Source organism: Polistes canadensis, unplaced genomic scaffold (assembly GCF_001313835.1).
Source record: "Polistes canadensis isolate GaletaPanama2010 unplaced genomic scaffold, ASM131383v1 scaffold_7, whole genome shotgun sequence".
Lineage (NCBI taxonomy): Eukaryota > Metazoa > Arthropoda > Insecta > Hymenoptera > Vespidae > Polistes > Polistes canadensis.
Genome location: NW_014569554.1, coordinates 103366 through 126485, shown reverse-complemented (window position 1 = coordinate 126485; position 23120 = coordinate 103366). Strand labels below are relative to the sequence as shown.

At 40.8% G+C, this 23120-nt stretch overlaps 3 protein-coding genes across 9 annotated transcripts in view; 2 read left to right on the top strand and 1 right to left on the bottom strand.

Annotated features, from left to right (window-relative positions):
• The window catches only part of LOC106790051, a 41509-nt gene extending 22494 nt beyond the window's left edge, over window positions 1-19015 (top strand). For all 4 annotated transcript variants that reach the window (XM_014754719.1, XM_014754729.1, XM_014754709.1 and 1 more), the window contains 12 exons: window positions 8023-8159; window positions 8477-8765; window positions 8838-9160; window positions 9436-9588; window positions 9937-10131; window positions 10213-10601; window positions 10727-10963; window positions 11257-11436; window positions 11983-12130; window positions 12526-12795; window positions 12880-13220; window positions 13295-19015. In XM_014754719.1, the coding sequence (XP_014610205.1) occupies window positions 8023-8159; window positions 8477-8765; window positions 8838-9160; window positions 9436-9588; window positions 9937-10131; window positions 10213-10601; window positions 10727-10963; window positions 11257-11436; window positions 11983-12130; window positions 12526-12795; window positions 12880-13220; window positions 13295-13634 (3002 nt within the window). In that variant the 3' untranslated portion in view covers window positions 13635-19015. The remainder of the gene's footprint in view (window positions 1-8022; window positions 8160-8476; window positions 8766-8837; window positions 9161-9435; window positions 9589-9936; window positions 10132-10212; window positions 10602-10726; window positions 10964-11256; window positions 11437-11982; window positions 12131-12525; window positions 12796-12879; window positions 13221-13294) is intronic.
• Window positions 1774-19558, bottom strand: LOC106790071 (putative uncharacterized protein DDB_G0290989). The gene is made up of 9 exons (XM_014754748.1): window positions 19465-19558; window positions 3910-4021; window positions 3671-3797; window positions 3468-3612; window positions 3116-3391; window positions 2870-3032; window positions 2210-2797; window positions 1943-2131; window positions 1774-1874 (listed from the first exon to the last, which is right to left on the bottom strand). The coding sequence occupies exons 2-9, from the start codon at window positions 4007-4009 to the stop codon at window positions 1816-1818; spliced, it is 1647 nt and encodes a 548-aa protein (XP_014610234.1). The 5' UTR covers window positions 4010-4021; window positions 19465-19558; the 3' UTR covers window positions 1774-1815.
• Window positions 19559-19774: 216 nt separating this feature from the next.
• LOC106790088 (annexin B11-like) lies at window positions 19775-23060 on the top strand. Of its 4 annotated transcripts, none has more exons than XM_014754791.1 (10): window positions 19783-19874; window positions 20027-20214; window positions 20441-20504; window positions 20946-21073; window positions 21220-21396; window positions 21459-21663; window positions 21742-21894; window positions 21989-22162; window positions 22239-22420; window positions 22500-23060. In XM_014754791.1, exons 2-10 carry the CDS (start codon window positions 20197-20199, stop codon window positions 22548-22550), a joined length of 1152 nt encoding a protein of 383 aa, XP_014610277.1. In that variant the 5' UTR covers window positions 19783-19874; window positions 20027-20196; the 3' UTR covers window positions 22551-23060. The 4 variants fall into 4 exon arrangements, with proteins under 4 accessions (XP_014610259.1, XP_014610277.1, XP_014610268.1 ...); XM_014754782.1 differs by having other exon boundaries at window positions 20441-20522; XM_014754773.1 differs by having other exon boundaries at window positions 19775-19874; window positions 20441-21073.
• Window positions 23061-23120: the final 60 nt, after the last annotated feature.

The window sequence follows — 23120 nt, the reverse complement described above, 5'->3', positions numbered from 1 at the left end:
ACCGCGAATGAGACGCGCGACGCAACCCCGAGACTAATGCGATCCATTTTTTGTTGCCCCATTTTTTTCCATCCAAAGCACAGAATCGAGCTATTTGTAAAAGACGATGGACGTTTTCTTTGCTCGAATGGCCGTGTTATCGACAGATCGTGATAAAATGGGGGTCGGTTTGACCGTGCTTTTCGTCGTCCCTTAGTCGTCCCTTAGTCGCCCCTTAGTCGCCCCTTAGTCACCCCTTAGTCGCCCCTTAGTCGCCCCTTTCTCGTCTCCTCACGAAGCACCTTTTCCTTCCAGCGCAGCAAAGCGGTACGTTAAACAATGTCTTTCGGTAACAATGCTCGCACGCTTCGATGCACCGATCTTTCCTATTCCGTACTGAAACTTTGCGAAATTTAATCTCCCAAATGAACGATAATAAATCAATTTTAATTAGAAATTATATATGATAACGGGGGGGAGGGGGTATATCATTGTTACGCAAGTTAAGAACTTTGCATGTAAAAAGTCGTCTACTAGATACACTCGACGCTTGGAATTCGTGGAAGGATTTGCCGAAAATTCATGAGTCGAGAGAGCACAGGCTTGGTAAGAAAATGAACTCGCTTCGATATCTTAGGAAGCAGCGTTCCGTCGGCATCGTAGCGATAAAACGTTGCACCGAATTTAGCGAATGCGTTTGCTGCGGCCGTCGGCAATGTCGTCGTACCAGTTTAATCTGCAGGCTTTCGCTAGGATCTCCGCTTGCGAAAAGGGAATCGTCGTGCACTCACTAATTAACTCACCCTGCATTACATTGTCGTAAATTTGGAAGTATTTTGAAAAATATTCGGAAAATGTTTGAAATTGTTTGGACGCTGCAACGGGCAAAGATAACGCGTCACGTTTTCAAACACATCGCCGGGAGCTAACCTTTGGATGTTGCAGTCAAGTTTATGCTCGGAATATCCTCTACCACTCGTACGTCTGTTACATTTTAATCGCTGCGGCAGTTGCTAACTTTCCAACCAACGGTAGTCTAACTGTACGATGTGTCATACGTTACGGTCAGCTTTCGCATCGAGAGCTAATGTCTAAACAGTGTATTAAATACTCTGCAAAAAGATCATACGATTGGCAAAAGTTGTAACGTAATTTCTTAACAGTCGAAAAAAGGTGGAATGATGCGGCAAGAGATTAAGATAAGAAAAAAGGAAGGGATGCTTCGCGTTGTTCCTTGAATAAGGACACTGCTGGTGGTATTGAACGATTTCATCGATCGCTTCCGGCTCAGGGAACATCGGTCAAAAGAACTTGCTCGTTCGCCTGATCTCGTCCTACTAGCTTCTGCGAGAAAAGAAAAGGAAAAAGGGAGAAGACAACAGTTGGTTCGCTTACTCGTTCTTACGACGAATCGATCTTTTCCATATTTAACGAAGCATTTCTTTCGAAACCACTTGTACGTGAGAACAAAAACAAAACCCATCGATCACATTAATAAGTAATCATAGCAATATCAACACACAATTCCTGTATTTCGGTGAGTATCGAATGTCTCATAAAATAATACGTATCGCTTATACATGAAGTTATATCCAAGTTTACGTAAGATATATCGTATTACTTTATTCGATAGTGAAACTTAATATGGTCGGTGCTTGCATAGGGACTCTGACAAATGAAATTTTTCTTCCCTCTTAATGAACACTCTGTTTTATATCTTTTACATTTAGTTATGTCTATTAATAATTCAATTGAACGTAACGATAATCTTTAGATAAGAAAATAATTAACCAAAAATACAGCTACGAAGTAGGAAAGAAAATACGTGGTGGTACCTTAAAAGAGACGAAAATTATTATCGGCCTTCAGTTTGAGCAGATCGGAGAAATTGAAACCTACGGAAAAAGATGATTACCGATGTACTTCTATATATGTCTATAAATACTATATTGTATATACTTACGAGATGTCACTTGTGGCGACGCTTCTTTCTCTTTTTTCTTGCAATTGATTTGATCGCAATCCGCATCGATAGAATCCATATTTACATCGAAATCGCCTATATTTGAAGCATTTCCGCAATCGGATATTTGAAAGTTTCTCGAATTGTCGCCGTACATAGAAGGTTGTATCGATCTCGAAGCGTTTAAGTCTAAACGACAATAATACGATAAATGAAGCACTAATTTAATCGGTACTAATTGAAAGAGAATGAAAAAATAACGAATACCTTTGATCATCAGAGCTTCGTTTAAAGCGAAAGAAGACGCACGGCTCGCATTCGTTTCGTAATCAAAAGTATTGGAGAAGTTAAACGTATTTTTACGTTTGATCGAAGGCGTGATACCGTATTGCACCTTCTCGATCTTCGTAACTCGTGGATGAAGAGTAGATCTTTTCGGAGTTTCCAATATTTCCGAATCAATATTTTCAGCATTCTTTTCGTCGTTGTGAGTCAATTTCATCCTCTTGGGTTCGCATGTATCGTTCGCGAATCCATTACTTTCGTTGCAATTAGCTAAGCATTCTTCTTCTATGCACATTGGCGTCGTGTGTCGATTATGTTTATTCTTTTGCTCGAAACTCGTTTGTTTTGCGATCGATCCGACGTTGCTCGAAAAGGACGTCGATAAAGGATAATTCTTACTGTGAATCTTTTGCAAAGCCGTTGCTACCGGCGTAGACGACTTCTCCGTGGTTATTTTGCTCGTTGATCGTTTTTGATCGTTTTTCCAATCATTTCTTTTCGACGTACCATCGAGAGTTTCGTCCCTTATGCACATCTCCTCCAAAGCGATCGTATTAACCGACATCGAATCTACAAACAAAGGGATCATTTTCAAATAACTCTATTCCCGCGTACGTTACAGCAAATCAAAAAAGACGATACCAGCATCGATCTGCGACGATTGTTTTTTAAACTCCCAGTCTTGCCAATTGCGCGAATAATTTAACCGTAATCGTGACAAATTGATTTTCGGCGGGGGCATCTCCAATAATTTCATCGCTCGTTCTTTCTTAGCTTCCTCTTCTTGTCGTTCCAAAGATTTCAACTACGGACAACGAAAAGGAATAAATAAAACCCTGTGTGTATATCGCGTGTGTGTCGCGTTTCGAAATGATATTGCGCAAAAACCTCCAATTCGTTCGAATGTTGTTGCTTCTTCAAACACTCGATTTCCTTCTTCAACTTGACTAATGTTCGCTTCAATTTTTCATTATTTGTCATCGCTTTAACAAATTCTATTATTTTTAATCTCATCTTAATTTCATCGATCTTCTTTTCCATTTGGATTTTCTTCTCCAAATCTTTTATTTTAAATTCCATAATCATTTTCTCGATGGTAATCTTCTTCAAATTGACTTTTGCTTCGTTACGTTTTTTAGCCAAAGGAAATTGTTCGTATTCGGCCTGTCATCGATATCAAAAATAAGAGAAAACAATAAAATCAAGATAATATGGATAGAATAGGAGTATAGTTACTAACGCGATAAGCTTGCCAAGTTTTCTGATATTCTCCTAGAATGTTTTTGTATCGTTTAATCTCTAGGAATATTAATTTAGAACGATGGTCGATATTCGCTTCGATTAAAGTGATCCTTTGCTTCGTTTCTCTCGATTCTTCTCGCAATCTGACAACGAGTAAGAAGGTGTAAGTAATAATCGTTCATCTATTTTTCAATAACGTACCTTTGAAAAGCAAGATTCAACATCAATATTACGTCTTCGGCATCTTTTATCTTTATCTTAAGCTCCTTTCTCTTCTCGAGCTTCATTAGAACGTTTCTTTTTATCTTCTTCATTTCAGTCTCAGCTTCTGCGAAAAGAAAATGGTGACAATATTTCACGTCAGTTTTATACGCGAGTCCAAGCCAAAAGCGAGGACCGGACGATAATGTTATCACGAAAGAAGTCGAATTATTTCTTACTGTCGTATGATTCCGTGTAAGTGCCAATTTCCACGCGCAAGCAGGCTTCCAGAATTTCCACGAAGCGTGGGTCGTCGTAAGGTATTCCTTCGCCCTCCATATTATTTCTAATCTAACCATATTAAGAAACAAGCTATTTTATAACTAACAATAAGATTATTCTACTAATCTAATAATTGACATATCAAAGAACACTTTGTTTCCTTTATCATCTTATCGCGTTTATTGTCGTTATTTAGTTATTACTCGCAAAGTAGGATTCGACGACGACGAGGACGACAGGTTATCTCGTTAAGCTATTTGCCAAGAAAAAAAAACCAACAGGATGAAAATAGAATTTAGTGGAAAAATTGCAATCTCTTTGGAATGCAGAATACGATACCATAAAATGTTGGATTGAATTTACCCGCTGGCTTTGCGCCTTTGTTCTCGCGTGGTGCAAATAAATGAGGAACGATGCTTCAATCTCAAGTTTTAAAGTACAACTTGAAACACGTAGTATCCAGCTCCCAGTTTCTACCCCCACTCTTACTCACTTTCTCTGTTTCTTTGCTCCGTCGGTATTTCGAAATCCTCTTTGATTTTCTTCCTATCTTTTTTTATCGACACATTGTTTACGCGCGATAATTATCGATGTATCTGAAATCTCTACTTTTTCATTAAAACATAAAAAAAAAACACATACAACTATATAGGAGATCCATATAAACATCGAACCGTTCGCGCTTTCGTATTCGAAATATTTAGAAGGTAAAGGCGATTATGCGATAAGCCTCGAGAAATTCACTTGCCTTTTCTCAGTTATTTTATCAATTTGACGATACGTATGAAAGAGGAGACGAGCACACGGTAGCAACTGGCTACAAACGTAATCTTCCTTCAAAACGAGTTCTACAGATAATCTCTTGCGGATGAGCGTAACGCCGGCGCATTAAAAATCTATGACATCCTTACTAAAAGACTCTTTTTCTCGCGAGCTCGTTTACATAGAAATGATCATACTCGAATACATTAACGAATACGCGTATTCGTTGAAGAAAATTCCTTGTAATATTCGGCCTTTTTTGTGTTTTCAACTTTCGAATAATTGTCTTTTTTGGTGTATCTCGTGACCTAGATACCGAACAAGGAACGATTCGTTGCTGATGCTTCTTGTTGACGAGGAAAAAAAGGGAAAAGTATAGAAAAAGCGTGGCGAACGAATATCTCGCGAGCATCGGCGGAGATCACGTGGGTGAGAAGCAACGAGAGGAGCTAGCGTATATGGAGGATGTAAAAGGTAGAAAAAAGTAAGGGATGCTGAATGAAGAGGAGAAAAAAAGAGAGAGAGAGAGAGAGAGAGAGAGAGAGAGAGAGAGAGGGAGGGAGGCCTCTGGGCACTCGTCGGCCCATTGAAAAGGATATTCGCTCGCTTTCACCGAGCATTCTTCGTCAGGCTGTCTACGCACGCGTTGAAAAGCAACCCCGAGAAGAGCACCGCGTTCTACGACGACGTCCACCTCCTTTCCTGTAAATTGCACAAGTCGCGATTGCGCCAAAGCAAACATTACAATTTCCAACTCCAAACAAAAACTCCTGTCTTTAGTTTACTTGGATCATTGGACCGTGTATGCGTGCGCGTATCGTACTTATTATTCGTTCGATAACAGCTACGTAATACCCCCCATTATTGTAAAGTTATTGAATTGCATCGGAAACGAAATGATTGAAAGCCGTAGGATAAATCCAACGTAATAATCGCATCCGCGTGCATGAATTATGCGAAGCGGAAGAAAGTCCAAGTTGAAAAGTTTTGCCAGTGTTTCTCAGTTTCCTGGTTTCGCGCGACGTCGCGTACTTAATACAGTCTCTGAAGAGAGTACTTTTGTCAGTGTATATACGTGGAAGGAGAATCGAATGGTGTAACGACGCGTCAAATTCATCCTCTTCTTTTTTTTTTCCTTTCGTTTTTACGATAAATATGAAAAGCTACTGTGAATTCTATAAAACCTTTAGATTAGAGAAAGAAAATCCGCGTGAATTTCACCCCTCGACGAATCTGTTACAATTTACGTACGTTTCTAACTTTTTGCTTTCGTCCATGTTTCTTTCAGGATCAAATCTATGCGTCTGCGTGTTATAACAGCGCGTATCTAGAAGTTAGATATTTTATAAGAAAATCGCTTGTAGGGTTTGAAAATCAAACGGAAATGGAGCAAAAATGTACTGCAAGTAAAACGAAACGTTCCATTTCGAATTGGCTCGAATTAATCGCCCATGTCAGCGGCGATAACGCGCAGCTTCCATTTCTCCATAGGTTTGCCTATAGGTGGCATATTTCATTTTGATACTTTTATAGATACCCTTTATAAATAGTCGAGTCGCAATACGCGTGCATACACCTACGTAGGTTTTTTCCGAAATACGAAAAAGCAGGATCGATACGTTTAGTCGCAAGCGACGACTAGGAGCCCGCGGCGAGCAATAAAAATCCTTCGCTCGGACGTTTCTCGTATCCTGTTGTTTCCATAGCGCGCACAACCTTTGGGAGAGAGAGAGACAATTCAGAGACAACACCAAGGAAAGACATGACTTACAACTGTAACGACGATTCTCGAATACTACCGACTGTCGTCGGAATGTATCTTTTCGGAAAATGCAACTTTCTCTCTCTCTCCGGCTTTTGCTTTGCACATTTGCACGCCCCCGGCGACGCATCAGAGTCGTATAAACCGCTACGACTTTCAACACAAAAGGACCTATCCTCTCTGAAAACTTCATTGCATGGAATTTCTGCACCACGAATACGTTATTGAACCTTTTTACACGTTGATTCGTGACAAATTGTAAAAATAAAAAAAACGACAAAGATCGGATAAATAAATAAAAGGGGTTGTTTGAAGAATTTTATCGAGCCATGGACATCGGCCATTAGTCAAACTCATCGAACTATCTCTCTTGAAACGCAAACATTCTATCTACGACGATCCATATCTCTCATAATTCAATGAAACGGACACCTTAGATTTATTAGGTACTCGTCGTCTGTCCTTTGAGAAATATTCCCAAGATCCGTAGGAATAGTTCGATGCCCTCGGAATTTTCAAGATTTATAGTAAAAGACGCAGTGAACTGGACGGTAACGATCGCAAGTAAAGTATATTCCTCGTTCGATCATTATTCGAAGGGACGTTTCCGATTAGGTCGATCGATCGATCGTCGACTCGGAATAGCGAAACGGCCAACGTTCGTCGATTAACAAAGCCTACTTGTAATTGAGAATTGGAATTAGGTCGTTGATTAGAAATGCCATTGTGTATTCGGTACGTACTCGGTGGTACGCAGGACGTAGGACGCAGGACGTAGGACGCAGGACGTAGGACGCAGGACGTAGGACGCAGGACGCAGAACGCAACCCGCTTTCTCTGTGTTCGGACTTTCGATTTGGTTGGAATCCTCCGTCGAGGAAGGAAGCCTCGGGGGCTGTTTGGTCACGACTAGCCTGCGGAAGCCCTTCAACGCGAATCGACGCGACTTGACGCGATTCGAGTAGGTACGATGGCCGAAGCCAAAGCAACGAGCCATCATCGAGAACGAAACGTTTCTCTATTCGTCTGGCATCCTGTGAAAAGCCGAACCGCAGATTACATCGATCGAACAAAACGCGAATTCTCTATTAGCTTAATCGTGCTCCATTGCCTATCCGTTTCCGATAACATCTATTTGCGAGCAAAGTACATCTATCGTCAGGCTTGATATAACTAATTAAAAATTCGATCCATTCCTTAGATTGGACACGAGAGAAACTGCATTTATAGATGGGTAGGATATATAATATGTATAATGGACCACCGACACATTGCGATTCTCAAGCACGAACGTATCTAATCTCATAGAGTGGCGGAATAAAGTTCTTCGCGCGTTTTCTTCGTTATAAATTCAGTGCGAGAGGGCCACGTACAACTCGGATAGAAAATTCAACCGCGAAATAATCCGATCGAGAGCGAAGTTTCAATCTTTTTCAATATCTTATCGTTTAAATAAGAACAATGCCTCCGCGGCACCGAGATAAGAGAAAATCTTCGTTGCAATATTCAAAAGAATACATTTTCCCAAATTCTTTTCTTCTTTCAGCCTGCAACAAAACGTACTTTGGCGATGTAGGAAAAACCTACAGTTTGGAATTGCATCGACCGAAGGAAGACAAGGTGCCTTACATTTGCAAGCTTACCTTTAGCGCACCCGGCGGAGATCTCGGGGATATAATACAGGTGAGGGGAGACATTGATCTATGGGAAAATAAATATAACGCAGCAAGCATTTAGAGCACGTAGCGTTAACTAACACGAGCAATTTAAGACAAAATACGATAGGACAAAGTTTCGCGCTTGTTAAAGCAAGCGTAACAAAGTACCGCAACTATTCGAATAGAGTAGGCGAGGGGACGCGAGCGTCAGCGAATTCGCTTCATCGATCGAAATTAAACGTTCCAAGGAAGAGTAACGTCGCGCTACGATAATCCAGCTCTAATAAATTTCCAGGAATTTTTTAATAACGCGTCGATTATCGAGTATTCTTCCTTTCGCAGCTCAACTTCGACAGCTTCACACTTGGCAAATTCGTTTCGTTCACCGCGGAAGGATGCCCAGACGGATCGTTGCAAATCTCGGAAGCGGAACGTCCCGACGTAGGAGGACTTTGGTGCGGCACGACGAGGGATCCAGCCATTTACTACAGCGAGACGTCCACCGTCTCTATAACTCTCAAACTTCTCCGACTCAGCAAGGATCAAAAGGCATTCAATTTCGATTTTCGAATGGCATACAAAATGATTAGAAAATCCGACGCCGTTGTACGCTACGGGAATCCTTTCGTAGGTACGCGATCTTCTTAGAAACGAATTGTCCAATGGAATCAAATGAAATCAAATAAAAATGCCACGTGGTCAGGAATGACGCAGGTGACGACAACGACGACGGCGACAACTTCGGCGACGTTGACGGCGATGACTACGACGTCGGCGGCGGCGACGACGACGACGAATACAGAAGACAGGCCGACCGCCGAATACGCTAATACTTCCATGGCGATGCTGATGGTCGAACAACACGCGGTGATCCCAACGAAATCAAGCTCGGAGCAGTACCTCGGGGATCTCATCTCCGGCACTTACTGCTCCAGGATATTCAGCGATTGCGACCAAAAGAAGTGCAGACTGCAATCTCCGAACTTTCCTGGCCTTTATCCGCGTAATCTCACCTGTTACTACGCGGTAAGTCCGTCCAAAGCTCGAGTAAGAAGGAGAAACGAAAAACTCGACCTTTTAAATATGTATTCGTATCGAGCTGAAACTCCTTTGAAAAAAAAAACTTGAACTTTTCAACTCTATTGAATACCGTAAGCAGCCAATTTGAAGTCATTTAGGAGGAAACGAATGTTATGTTTCCGTAAATGGAACTAATATCGCGCGATATCGATCCTACGAGTCATAGGTAACTTGCCGCGATAAAAATATAAAGTTGATCGAAAGGTTTCGATGTCGAGCAGGTAAGGCAGCACGAGGTACCGCCGGGGAAATACGCCTTAATTTCGGTCGGACAACCGAGAGGTCAATTGGTTGCCGTAAGGTCCAGACCAGCGACGCAAGCCGAATCCCCGCCACGCGAACTCCACCTCTGGCAAGATTGCGACGTCATTCAGGTACGTAAAAGGAAGCTGCGAAAATTGGATTAAACGTTATAAATTCGAGGCAGGGCTAGAGTTGATACTCTCGTGGAATCAACATGGAAGTAGAAACGGAGATGGAGAACGATCCTACGTGACCGTCCTACAGAGAACCTTAGTACTTTACATACCAATCTTCGCGATACTTTTTCAAATCGTTAATTTCTTTTTCTACTCTCGCCTCGCTTCCAAAAGGAAATGTTATTTTATAAGAAAATTCAACGACTCCGGAGACTTTGTTGAAAAGTCTCGCCGGTGCAAGCTGTTTCTTTCGTAGATTACGATAGCGAGAGATAAGATAACAAGGAATTTCGTATTTCTTAGGATTACGTGACGGTCTACGATGGTTATACCACGAGGGATCCGGTGATACTGAAATTTTGCGGTGGCGGAGAACCAGTGCCCGAGGCAACGAGTAGCGGACCAGAAATTCTCGTCGAGTTCACAACCTCCCCTTACGGTACTTTTCTACATCCGACGCCGCAACGTTCCTTGCACGGATTCCAATTAGAAGTCCAGGTAGATTTATCACGAGTCAAACAAAAAGTTCGTTTCGTAAATGAAGTCCTTTTTCTACGACAGAGAGTCCTTCTTTTTCAGGTAAAATTCGTCGACGTCGATTCCCCGACCTACGCGAAGAACAAGCGTTGCGAATTTTGGTTGAAAGGTAACAGCGGAGGAGTACTAGAATCTCCGCGTCATTCTCTACCGAGAAACAGTAGCTGCCTTTATCATTTACGCGGTGCCGGACCTACTTTGCCCAGCCCTACGCCTCCGCGTCCTTTACCAAAATTCCCAGAGCAACGTCCTGGCACGGTATGGCGAAGACCGGCACCGGCCCCACCGCAACCACAGTTTCGCGTCTGGTTGTCGATTTTAAAGTTTCACGTTGGCATCACCGCATCTACCGGCACCGACGAGGATTGTTCGACGACTCTGATGGTTTGGGACGGAGAAATGATGCCCCTTGGGGAGTGCAACGAAGCTTGGTAGGTGCTTTATGGTTAAACCTATGTTGAATTTTAAGAGTTACATACGGACTCGTGTGTGTGTGTGTGTGTGTGTGTGTGTGTGTGTATACGCGCGCAAATATATATTATTGGAATCTGTTCAGCGAGAAAGAACGTCAACGGTACATAGATAAACTCGGAGAAGCGACTTCGCTAGTTGCCACACGTCCCGCCAACAATACGACTCTCCTTGCCAGGTATTGCAAAGACAAGGTTCCGAGAACTTGCGACCATGCGATTCTTCAAAATGTCAGTCGTCCTTGTTCCCTCGGAGAAAGCTTCGTATCCTCCAGCAACAGCTTGACCATAGAGATGCGCATGATCGAATCTACCGCTCTGAGGTGAGTTTATTATCGTTATTTTTCTGTGCCGATCAACATCGCCGATAGCGTTATCCGCATTTTATTTTTCATACATTGTAATACCGCGAAATGGTGCGTTCAACCGTTCTACTAGCTCTCTTACGGTAGAACGTTCTTACGTTAAGAGAGAGAGAGAGAGAAAATAAAAGTAACAAAGCACGAGGACGCATCATACGGTCTAGTTAATCGTTTCCACCAGAAAGCATCCATTCCATCGTCCGCGTCTTTTATTATAATAACACGGCGGCCTTTCAATGTTTCTTCTCTCGAAGGCCCGTCAACTTCCGAGCTCTGTACGAGTTCGTCGATCTCCATCAGGATGGCGAAGCTTACGGCAGCGGCCCGTGTTCGCGCGCTTTCTACAGCAGGAATCGCGACACCTACCCGGATCGTAGATTTCAAGGACCTCGCGACATTTTTCTCTTTGGTCGAGGCGGATCGAAAAATCTCAGGTAAGTTTCCAATTTCCAAATCGATCCGGTAGAATAAAATACGCCAACGCGCACGGTTTAGCGCGATTCTAACACCAAACGAGAAGAGCAAAGCCGTAACAACGAGTAGCCGGCGCTTTATCGACGCTTACCGAACATATCCATGAATTTTAGCCCAGAAGCTCATAAAATATCTCTTACAATCGCGATACCGAAGATTTACGAGGGCCGTAAAACTGCTCGCGAGCAATTTTTATCGGTGTATCGGCTCTTTGGCGGGCGATTGCGTAGCTTAAGCAAAGCTTTCCGTTCGCGGATACGGCGCAGCAACGCCAACAGTTTCCTTCTCTTAGGAAAAACGAGAAGGATCGATAAATGTGGGTCGATTAAAATCGCTCGGCTCGTTTACCGATTAACAAAGATCCGATTAACAAAGATCCATCGGCGATGCTCCTCTCGTAATCTTCCTGCACAGTTATCGATCCAAAGTCCGTTCCTTTGGGTAACCGACGAAGCATGTAAATTCGATTAAGTCGCTGAAAGTGCAGCCTGGAACGGATTTTGCAGCTGCGTGTACCGCTTCGAGGGTGAACACGACGAGGTCGTCAAGCTGCGGTTCAACAGACTTCTCAACGGCAACCGAACCTGTCGCAGCGTCTCCTCTTCCGATTTCAATCGTCTCCTTTGCATCGGATCCGATAACTTCTCTCTCAAAGTAAGTATAAACCTGCCTCCTCCAGCTATTTCCAACTACTAATTCCGACTATGGCCAACGTTTTCAATCATATTTTCCTAATGTCACGAATGATATCACGAATGATATTCCGAGTTGGCATTCTCAGTCCTTGGTACCGGTGTCCAACGCAGCAGCAAAGATCCGCCGTAGGGTCATTCAACCAAGTTCGAGAGACGAACAAAGTTTGCCGATCTTCTCTCGACCGTAAAATAGACGTATCTAAATGTTTCCAAAGCAAAGCCCAGCAGCTTCGGTTTCGGAGTTTCCGGTGCGCGCGAATCAATCTCGTCTCGACAGATTCATTTTCACATCGTCGATATCGTTCGATATCCGAATAACCTACGTAATACGTACTCCCGTTGGCACTCCCGCAGGTACTCGATCTCCCATGGCCTAACGCACCCGCCGTTCAACGCGACTGCTTTTGCTCGAATCGTTCTCTTCCTATGAACATCAAATCCACCTCGAACATAGTCGAAGTACACCTGACGGTAACGTCTATGAACTCTCTGGACGACTACAACAACATCTTCTTCGAGGGTACTTGGGACTTTGTCAAAACGACTCCGTGTTTGCAAAAGCGCCGCGTAAGAGGACCTTCGGGAGTGATCAAATACAGATGGCCGCTCAACGACGAAGACGAGGTACGCATTATTCGATTCTTTACCTTTATACTTTGGTAATTCGATAGCTAGGTCTAGCTAACGATTGGCGCTAATGACTTTCAGAGAAATTGCGAGAAGCAGCCTTGGCTGATCGACCCGGCCCCGGGACAATATCTCTACGTGAAAACGCACGGTTCGATAATGACGAGACCTGGGAAAAGTCAATGCTTGACGAAGAATCGCATCGTTTTCCATACCGGAGGAAAACTTCGCGCTTCGGTATGCCCGCAACCGGTAGAGGATTCGAGGCAACAAGTCGTGGAAATTTTCAGCGATGGCTGGTCCGTCGGTAGAACCAACTTTATCCCGGTACCCGGTCGAGATCCCGTTAGAACTGTCGCCGTAGAGTTCCTAATCTCCGAGCCAGAATCGTACGGCGTCACGTGGCTCGAGCTTACCAGAAGGTATTAATAAGCTTGGGACAAGGCTCCGATAAAGATACCCGATCATTTTTCATTTCCCTATCATATCAATTTAGGCCAGCAATAACGTCAACGGCAGGACTACAAATGACTCGAGACTGCGAACAACGATGTCCGGAATTGGACGCGTGCATAAACGCTTCCCTGTGGTGCGACGGAGTCTCCCACTGTCCCTCGGGCTACGACGAGGCTTTGACGCATTGCTCCATGCTCCTACAATTGCCACCGTTGCATCTGGCCCTTGGAGTTTTGGCCATCCTGACGATCCTCGCGGTGATCTTCCTGGTCGTTTGGCGAGTTTGCCGGCAACGGACCAGCCGCTCGATATCTCAGCACCGATTGAAGAGCATCTCCTCGGAGACGGCGATAATCGAGGGAAAGGAAGTGATCTGCTGACACAGCGACAGTTCTGTGCGATACGTCGAAGTCGACCGCGTTACCACCGTGTGACGATCGCCATCGTCCACCTCCTCGAACCTTTCAAAGAGTCTTTTTCCTTCGAAACAGCTGGTGTTATATATCCTTTTCGAAATAGGACTCTTGGAAGTGGCTCGGCTTGGCGCAGCGCGACGTAACGCGCAGAACTCTACGTCTCTTTCCGAAATATTTTCGATTTAAGCAACCGAGCGAACCTACTGACTTTGAAAAGTAGACGACGACGACGACGACGACGACGACGGCGACGGTCGACTGCTCGCTCGCTCGGATCGTCATCGAAACTCTTTGACAGAACGGATCTCGCGTATTTCTTTTTCCTCCGTGCGCGAATGCTTCCGTGTTGCGTAAACGTTGAAATGTCTTCAAAGGGAGACGACGAAATTGACATGTTTCTAGGAACGACGAGAGAATGCTTTCTCTCTCCACTTGGAACGAGATTATCGATCCAACAAACTACGAGTTTGTCAAACTTTAGCAACGTCGCTTCGACTTCCAAGTTCTAGCAACTGGAGACAACCGTTTACCGTTACACCGCGGAGAATATTAAATCGCGAAAAATGACCGAACTGTTTTAACGAGGACAATAAGTAATAAAATCCTAGTAATATCCCACCGTTATGATAGTATAGATTTTCGCGTATCGGGACGACGCGACGTCTCGTTGAACCTTACGAGCATCCATAACTTTTCGATACCGCAAACTAATTTTCTTTCCCCTTGATAACGATATAAGAAAAAGTTACTGCATCGTTAGTCAATTCCTTTACCGATCTTGTTCGCTTTTATTTTAACAGCCCAGAGGTTCATCGATACTCCCCCACCGCTCGATCCTTGATACGTATATTCGAAGAAGAAGTAATTCGAGAACGATCCGAGACGTCGAGCACTCTACGCGTCTAACGTCCTAATGAACAAGAGAAAAGAGACAAATCTATGTATCTGGCCCCCCTTCGTGTCGACTCTGTAATAAGATAAGAAGAGAAAGAAACAAATAACGAGGAAAATGATATTGCGAACCGAAGGATAATAATGTATTTCGACTAGAGAGGAAACTTTCAAAAGTGAAATGAATTTCGATTGGAGGGGGCTGGACGATACGGTTGGTAGAGAATCGCGTAGTTTCAAATGATGTGATAAATATATACGATGCTGTTTTCCTCGAAGCTGTGCTTCGAAATTATTGTTACGCCCGATGATGCGACGTCGATGGAAAATAAAAGGTAAATGGAAATCCTCCCGGAGTATTCGAAGTATCGGCGTCGTTGTCACGGCTTGTACACCTTGTTCATAATTGTAAATAATTGATTATTGACCTATTTATATAACAGTTGAAAACGCTACTCGTGCACGCGTTTGCCTCCGTTTGCGAATTATTTTCTTTATTTCCCCTACAGACGTTTGATGCGACGTGACGCGACGCGACGCGACGCAACGGAGACCGGCAACGTGCCGCTTTACTACTAATCGATAAGTATGAATTTCAAGGCGAACAGAGAGAAACGCGAATTCTTCGGCAGGAGAAAAGAAAATATACACCAATACGAATTCGAGCGAATGAGATAGCGGTTGCGATCGATTCGGAATTATCCGTCAAATGCATATATATGTACTATACGTATTTTCAGCTAGCCAAAATCACCGCCATTCTTTTCGTCATTAACGACAAATCAAAGTTGATTGGCGAAGGGTCGCGTTAAATTAAGGGACGCTAAAAATAAACGACCCTCCACGACACGTTAAAAGAGGACAATCCTACGACATTGGTCGGAGCAGTAAGTATCGTTTTCGGCCAAAAGAAATCGGTACGCGCGCGTAACGCGCCTATTATTTCTTCAATCGTTACTTATAGCTTCTTTTTCTACTTCTTCGTTCGCTAATCCAAAAGTAACTAACGAAACTTACGCAAAGCTATTCGTTTTTATCAAGAACAATCCAGAGAACATAAGACTGATCGTGTTTCGAGGCACTTACTTCAGCGTCAATGAAAACATTTCTTTTCTCATCGTGAAATATCAACGAAAATGTGATCCTTCAAACTACTGCCACGTATTCGTGTTCGTATTCGATACGTATGTATGTACATACGCGCAAAGTTTTTTAACCAAAATTCTTTGATATTCAAACCGAGAAAGCTCGAGGGAAAAAGGCCGCAATCGGCGTTCCATTTTCTACAATATCGCGGGCTCCGAGAGTGTAAAAAAGAAAGTACAAAAGTAAAGAAAAAAAAAAAAAAAAAAAAAAAAAGTTGATTTCGAACGGAGAAACGTATCGTGCGTCGACGATGTACATACATACATAGCAACGTTTATAAGTTCTTTTCGAGACGACGAGCGAGCATAATTAACTAACGAAGAAACAGGGTCGCTCGAGTAGGATAATTTGCGTGCACGCGCGTTATATCGCCTTTGTTCTTTCTGTTATACTTACATTAGGAGCTTTCTCGTTAAAACTCCGCATCGGCCGAAGAAAGCAGCACAAACCGTTCGATATACGAGAAGGTATGCTAATACCGTAACATCGGCCTTTTTGCGTTCTATTCGTGTGACAACGGGAGGAATAATTTACATACTCGTTAATACTTACAAAAGGCACAAAATAAGTTTAGAATAAGTATCGCATTGTCGCCGAGATATTTCGCTTTTTTGTCAAATTGTTATCCGAAACGGATTCTAATAATTCGATGTCTAAACAATGATTTAATCCAAGGTATTTGCTTGAGGAGGATAATTTTTCGAAAACGCAGAGTTCTTTGGAGTGCAATAAAAGGGGGAAAAAAGAGAGAGAGGCGAAAACGCGTCAACTCGTAGGTGGAGGGTCGTTCGCTGAAGAAACTCGCGTGTATCGATCGTACGAGCGCACAGCAACGCGAAACAACGAGCAACAACAACGGTCATTCGAGCGCTAAACTTGGTGCGACGAGCTCTCGTCACTCGGTAACAAGGAAAACTTCGTTAGGACATTCTTTTTGCTCTTTCGCCATCGATCCTTTCCTTTTTCGATCCATCGCACCAGCCTTGCGCCGACTCCTACACCACTTACGACCCTCGACAATCCTTTTTTCGAATTTATATTCTATTATCATTCCGTAATCCCGTCCTCTCGCTTTTTCATTACTCCTCGACGAAAGATTAGAAATTTCACGAAGCTCCTCTCTTGTAAATAATTCTCTTCTAGCTCGTAAGAATTTTAAAAGCTCTAGAGAAGCCGAGTGTAAGCCGTATAATACAAATATATTATTAATTATAATAATAATAATATTAATAATACTACTACTACTACTAATAATAATAATAATGAATAAAATAATAATTATAATAATAATAATCACGTAGACGAATAGTCGTTATTATCACGATGTGAACCATATCCAAAAACGCGTTTAGATCGTTTAAATGTCGGCACCGAAAGAACCTCATTCTTTTGTCTCGTGTATCGACAAATATTATGATGAAATCGATTAACGATACGAGAGGATCGAATGAGGCATCGTTTTAAAAGATTTTTCCAATGAAACTGATGAAGAAACATCATAACTGTCAGCAATATTTTTGGAAATAATCGTTTCGAGTCTAAAACAATGTCTCGTTCGATGTTCGATATTTAACAAAAATACAAAATAAACGAACGAGAAATTACTACGAATATATACGAAATACTACGAATTCAATACTCTCGTTCGGTCTTTTACGCGTTTTCGAGTTTGAAGAGAAACATAGGAAATTGTATATACATATGTTATATGCATAAGATGGGATCGACGTCGTGCTACCGAGACGAATAGTAATACGTTTCACAATGATTATTCATTTATTTGTATTATCGTCTCTCTCTTGATTTACTTTCATCAATTGAGTTTAAAACTCACCGACTGACTCTATTAAAAGTTTATAGTCGCACAGAACTTTTTCCAAGTTCAAAGCTCTTCTCCTAAGACTGCCGAAAAACGCTTATTATTTGGAAGCATCGATCTTACACGAACCTTCTTCAATGTAACGGTGACGCGCGCGTGTACCACTTATAGCGCATATATACCACATATACGATTCGGCACAAAATCGATTCGTGCAATCGCATTTTTCTGCTCTTTTTGTTTATTTCTTTTTATTTTCCATACAATACGACCAAGGACAATTTTCACGTCGATCGGATTCGTTTTTTTACGTTCGTTTAGTTACCAAGCTAATGCGTTTAATCCTAAAACAAAGGATCGAACGGAAATAAATACCAGTACGATACCTTGAACAAAGCGAACAAGCTCGCTGCTATTCCAATTTCAATGACTTGTCGTCTCGTTTGACAAACACTCGCATATATCGCGAAAGCTAGTATTTTTATCGCAAATAATGAAATCGTTTGATCAATTATATAAACGCCGTTTTATCGCTATATAATAAAAAAAAAAAAAAAAAAGGAAAGAAAGAAAAATATACGAATGTAAGTAATGAAAAGATTGACGAGCGTATTCGATCGTATTCTTACAAATGAAATTCTTCTTCGGTATGGCGCGAAGACGATTATATTTCTCAAATATTATTCTAAGAAAGACCAAATTGTACTCTCGAAACTTTCGCAGCAGTCATTTATATTATTATCCTCTTAGCAGCGAAACAGCCTATTGTTTTTAGTGCATGCTCGTGCACTGACAGTAATAAGGAAAAATTAGAAAAGTAAAAAGTAAACGAACAAAAGAACAAAAAAAAAAGAAAAAACAAAAAAGAAAATAAAAAGATTTATGCATGAGGATCTGTTTCGATGGACGCTCGATTAGTACGGCGAAAATCAAGGTCAGCAAGAAATCTGACAATAAACTGACACGAATGGCAAATGCATACACACGTACACACACACGTACACACACACACACACACACACACCGATGATACTGCGCTATCGCAAAGGCACATACGCGCGCGCGCGGGGCCAAGCGCAAATACACATACTTCCTGTATGCGCACACGACACCAATGTTTCTTAGTATATGTATGTAGAACCTAGAAACGGGTTCGATGATCAGGTGACACGATTCCTCTACTCGTAGATATGCTCTCATGAAAATCTACATTTCATTCGAATAGTCGTTGAAAAAGGCGCGACATCGTATCACCTGATCTCGACGTGCATACAACACATATTGTACCACGATCATTTCTCTACCAATAACGAACAACTCGACGAGCAATCGCTGGACAATTACGTATAATGAACATAGTAAATACACCAAAGACGTGCTCGTATATGCATATGTACAATGTGCATACAGTTATTAATTATACCGTTACTAATTACCGATTCGTATATCGAGAATATGCGACATTTTTAATAAATTATTTTGAAGATTGCGTCCTATTGTCTTTCGCTCGTCAAACGCTCCAAACCTGACCTCCTATTCATTTTTTTTTTTCAAATTATCTATTCAAAAAATTCAACAAACAGTTTTATTATAAGCACAAGCGTTTGCCTTTAACGGCAACCACTATAGAATGCATAGGTTATATGCACGAGAGTTATATATGATATATATGAGTTATTTATAAGATTACATAGTTGGCAAATTTAATAAATCTAATAGGATTTTTTGTTTCGGTCTTATTAAACTCGTTAATTAATATCATTATCAAGTAAAAGGATTTTGCCTTGGGTACTATCTACCAATTAAATTCAACAATCATTATTTATTTTACAACAAAAAATCCAATGTAAATATTAGATCAATTTAATTAGAACAAAGATAAACGTTTTTTTTTTATCTTCTTTCTTATCTCCTATAATGTTAGACTTTTATTCTTACCTGTTATTCTTATTGTAATGTTAATAGGAACATGTAGACCGGATCGTCAATGTTTTTAGCGAAGGTAGTTCGTTCAAGGTTAACTAGCCGAATAAAAAATCGATAGGCGAAATTGAATTTGACGACAACGTCACGTCGGTAACTACACTGCATGCATTTGTTGTATCAACGATCGATACGATCGTTCGCTGGTCCCCCTAGGAAATAAAACGAACATTTATATTGAAGCACGTTTATTTACAATTAGTAGAGTATTTGAAATAGTCATTGCACAACAACGAGCAATTTCCCTTTTCCCCCACTCTAGACAGACTGCTAGATTTTGTTCTGAGAATTGCTCTGACGTTGAGGCCGACGCATCACCTAACAGTTTCCTTCTTCTGACGCGGAAGATTAATCATTATTTCGAGGTAATTCCTTCCCGTTGAATTGGTTTTTCATATCATTTTCTACTCTTACCTGCCAAAGCAATTCGATAAAAGCAACGTAGTGCACCTTTTTAATGTGATTACGTCATTAATAGTGCATGGTATAAATATTTTCAACAAATTTGTTTTACTAGATAGTGTTTTATAACATCTTTGCAAAGAACGTGACAGTTAATCGTTGGGCGTTACCAAACATTGCAACGTTTTCCTCGAAAAGAGTGACCCCAGTAGAAAGGATTGTTCAGTTGGATAACCTACTCAGGATTATTATTTACTGATAACTAACAAAGCCAGGAGAAACAAAATGAGCTACGGATATCAGGTGAGATTTATTTATCGATTTTTATTACTTTCTCATTCTTTCGCATTGTATCATTTTTTATTTTAAATCAACTAAAATATTCTAACCTAAGAGAATTATACAGAGTAGAGTTTTTCTCTTAAATTATTGATTGAATTTCTTATAATTATTGATTTTCTGCATGACTTTTTGATCAAAAATATCTAGTAGTTAGCGCATTGTATCTATATCTATAACATTATCCAAGGGACCACCAGTGATCCAGTTTCCAGGACGTGGACCACCACCAACATCGTTTGGGGTTCCACCTGGTACACCTTCTGCCCCCGGTGCTCCACCATATTCGCAAACCACTAACACTGGCTTTTCAAACGCCGCTCCAGTTTCATTTGGCATGCCTCAACCATATTCTTCTTCATACGCTTCTTATCCAATGCAACCAAATCCTAATTTGGCTCATCCCACAAGTGCTACCAATCTTCCTCAATTTCCACAACAAATGCCGTATCCTCCTCAACCGCAATCAAATGTATATCCTCCTCCATCGATGCCTTATCCTTCCTCATATCCATCTTCTTGTATGCCAGAATCTTCTTTTTATCCGCAACAACAACAATCTGTTTATCCTAATATTCCGCAAGAACAAAATTCTGTTTACCCTAATATTCCGCAAGAACAAAATGCACATCGCTTTGGAGATAGAAATTCGTCTTCTTTTTCAAACCCTAATATGTCATTGTCATCTAATTCAGCACCATATCCTGGTGGCAGCAATCTCGGGGGGCAAGGGTTAAGAAATTTGTACTCTCCTTATGGTGCTAATTTACCTTCGGCTTCTGGTCGCAGTGCCCCAGCCCCCCAGAGCTGCAATGCGAATAAGGTGAGATATATATGCGCGAGAGATGTTCAGTATAGATCAAATTATCTTTGATAAATTAAATTATCCTTCATTTTCTTGTTTTAACTATTAACAAGTAATTCCTTTGTGAAAAGATATTCTTACATATATGCATCGCTTTATTTCAGTTGTCACCCACAGTGGTACCGTACAATGGCTTCGATGCCAGAGCCGATGCAGAAGTTATAAGGAAAGCTATGAAAGGATTTGGTACAGATGAAAAAGCTATTATCAATGTTCTTGCCAATCGGAGTAATTTGCAGCGACAAGAAATTGCTTCTCAATTTAAGACCCTTTATGGAAAAGTAAGCATAATACCTTTAACGTAAGCATCGACTATGAAAATTTAATGCATTTTATTTCTTAGGATATGATTAAGGATTTAAAATCCGAATTGTCCGGGAATTTTGAAAAACTAATTCTTGCTATGATGATGCCGCTACCACAGTTCTATGCCAAAGAACTACACAATGCCATGGCTGGTATTGGTACGGACGAATGCGTACTTATTGAAATATTATGTACAATGTCAAACCACGAAATTCGTATTATTAAGGAAGCTTACGAAGCTAGTAAGTTATTCGTATAATCATTTTCGAATGTTCATATTTTATTCTTCGAGTATTTTCTGAATGTATCTGTATTTTTAGTGTATGGTAGAAGTTTAGAGGATGATTTAAGATCGGATACATCTGGGAATTTCAAACGCCTAATGGTTTCATTGTGTTGTGCCAATAGAGATGAATCATTTGACGTAGATCCAGCTAGTGCCTTAGAAGATGCCAAAGTTCTCTTACAAGCTGGTATGTGACTTTTTGCCAACATCGATGACTAGGAAACATCGTATTTGTTTCTTATTGGAAACAATTTAAAAAGACATGTCTTTATTACATATAGGCGAGCTACGATTTGGAACTGACGAATCGATGTTTAATGCGATCCTTGTTCAGAGAAATGTACCTCAATTGAAACAAATTTTCCGAGAATATGAAGGCATAACTGGACATACCATAGAAACTGCTATAGAAAATGAATTTTCAGGGGACATTAAAAAAGGTCTCCTTGCTATTGGTACGTATATACATTCATATTAGTTCTTTTCATTTTTTATATACTTAATGACTATCTATGTATAATTCCGAAATAGTCAAATGCGTGAACAACAGAGCTGCTTTCTTTGCCGAACAATTATACAAAAGCATGAAAGGATTGGGAACGGATGATAGCCGTCTAATCAGGTTGGTCGTTACGCGTTGCGAAGTTGACATGAGAGAAATAAAAGAAGCATTTAAGAATGAGTATGGTGAATCGCTAGAGGATTTTATATCTGTTAGTAATTTTGTTAATTTCTCTTTACAATATGATGCATTCTATAGAGATATAAATGTTACTTTTATTACTGTTGCAGGGTGATTGTTCCGGACATTACAAGAAATGTTTGTTAGCTCTTGTATCTTAAATCTCAAATTGTACGAGAATAAGTTTGTTCAACTTTTTCGCATTTATCAAAGATTTGCAAGTATAATATTTCGGGTTTTTCTTAATATTTATATATCTGTACAGAATTGAAATTGATATGGATATGCACTTTTAAATAACAATGTTCCTATGCTCATTAGTAGCTACGAAAAATGTTACAAAATATGCTGCAAATCGTGCCAATCTTCCTAATGAATCTTAGTAACAAAAGCATTGCACGCTTGTTGAATGGAATCTCTAATACCGGTTATTGATATTGTATTTTTATAAAGCTATTTGAACAAAAAATTATGTTACAAAGGTCTATCGTTTTATATGCATATACATGTAGTTGGACATACATATATATACATGTATATTATATTTACATAATACCTGCAGATATATTATCGTTTTATATATTATATTTAAATAAATATATGTTTATAATGTGGATGGATTTTAAAGGAAAATATGTATTACAATGAATAAAAAATATACGATGGAAATATATAATCAATGAAATCATATAAAAAACCAAGAGCCTGTATATGATTAGGTTTAAGGAAAA

Coding starts and splice junctions, on each gene's coding strand:
- LOC106790071 (XM_014754748.1), bottom strand. CDS start 4,009: ATGGAGGGCGAAGGAATACCTTACGACGACCCACGCTTCGTGGAAATT. Junction 2,132..2,209: donor CGAAGCTCTGATGATCAAAG/GTATTCGTTATT, acceptor ATTGTCGTTTAG/ACTTAAACGCTTCGAGATCG. Junction 1,875..1,942: donor GTCGCCACAAGTGACATCTC/GTAAGTATATAC, acceptor CTTTTTCCGTAG/GTTTCAATTTCTCCGATCTG.
- LOC106790088 (XM_014754773.1), top strand. Junction 21,895..21,988: donor CAAAGTTCTCTTACAAGCTG/GTATGTGACTTT, acceptor TATTACATATAG/GCGAGCTACGATTTGGAACT. Junction 22,163..22,238: donor AAAAGGTCTCCTTGCTATTG/GTACGTATATAC, acceptor ATTCCGAAATAG/TCAAATGCGTGAACAACAGA.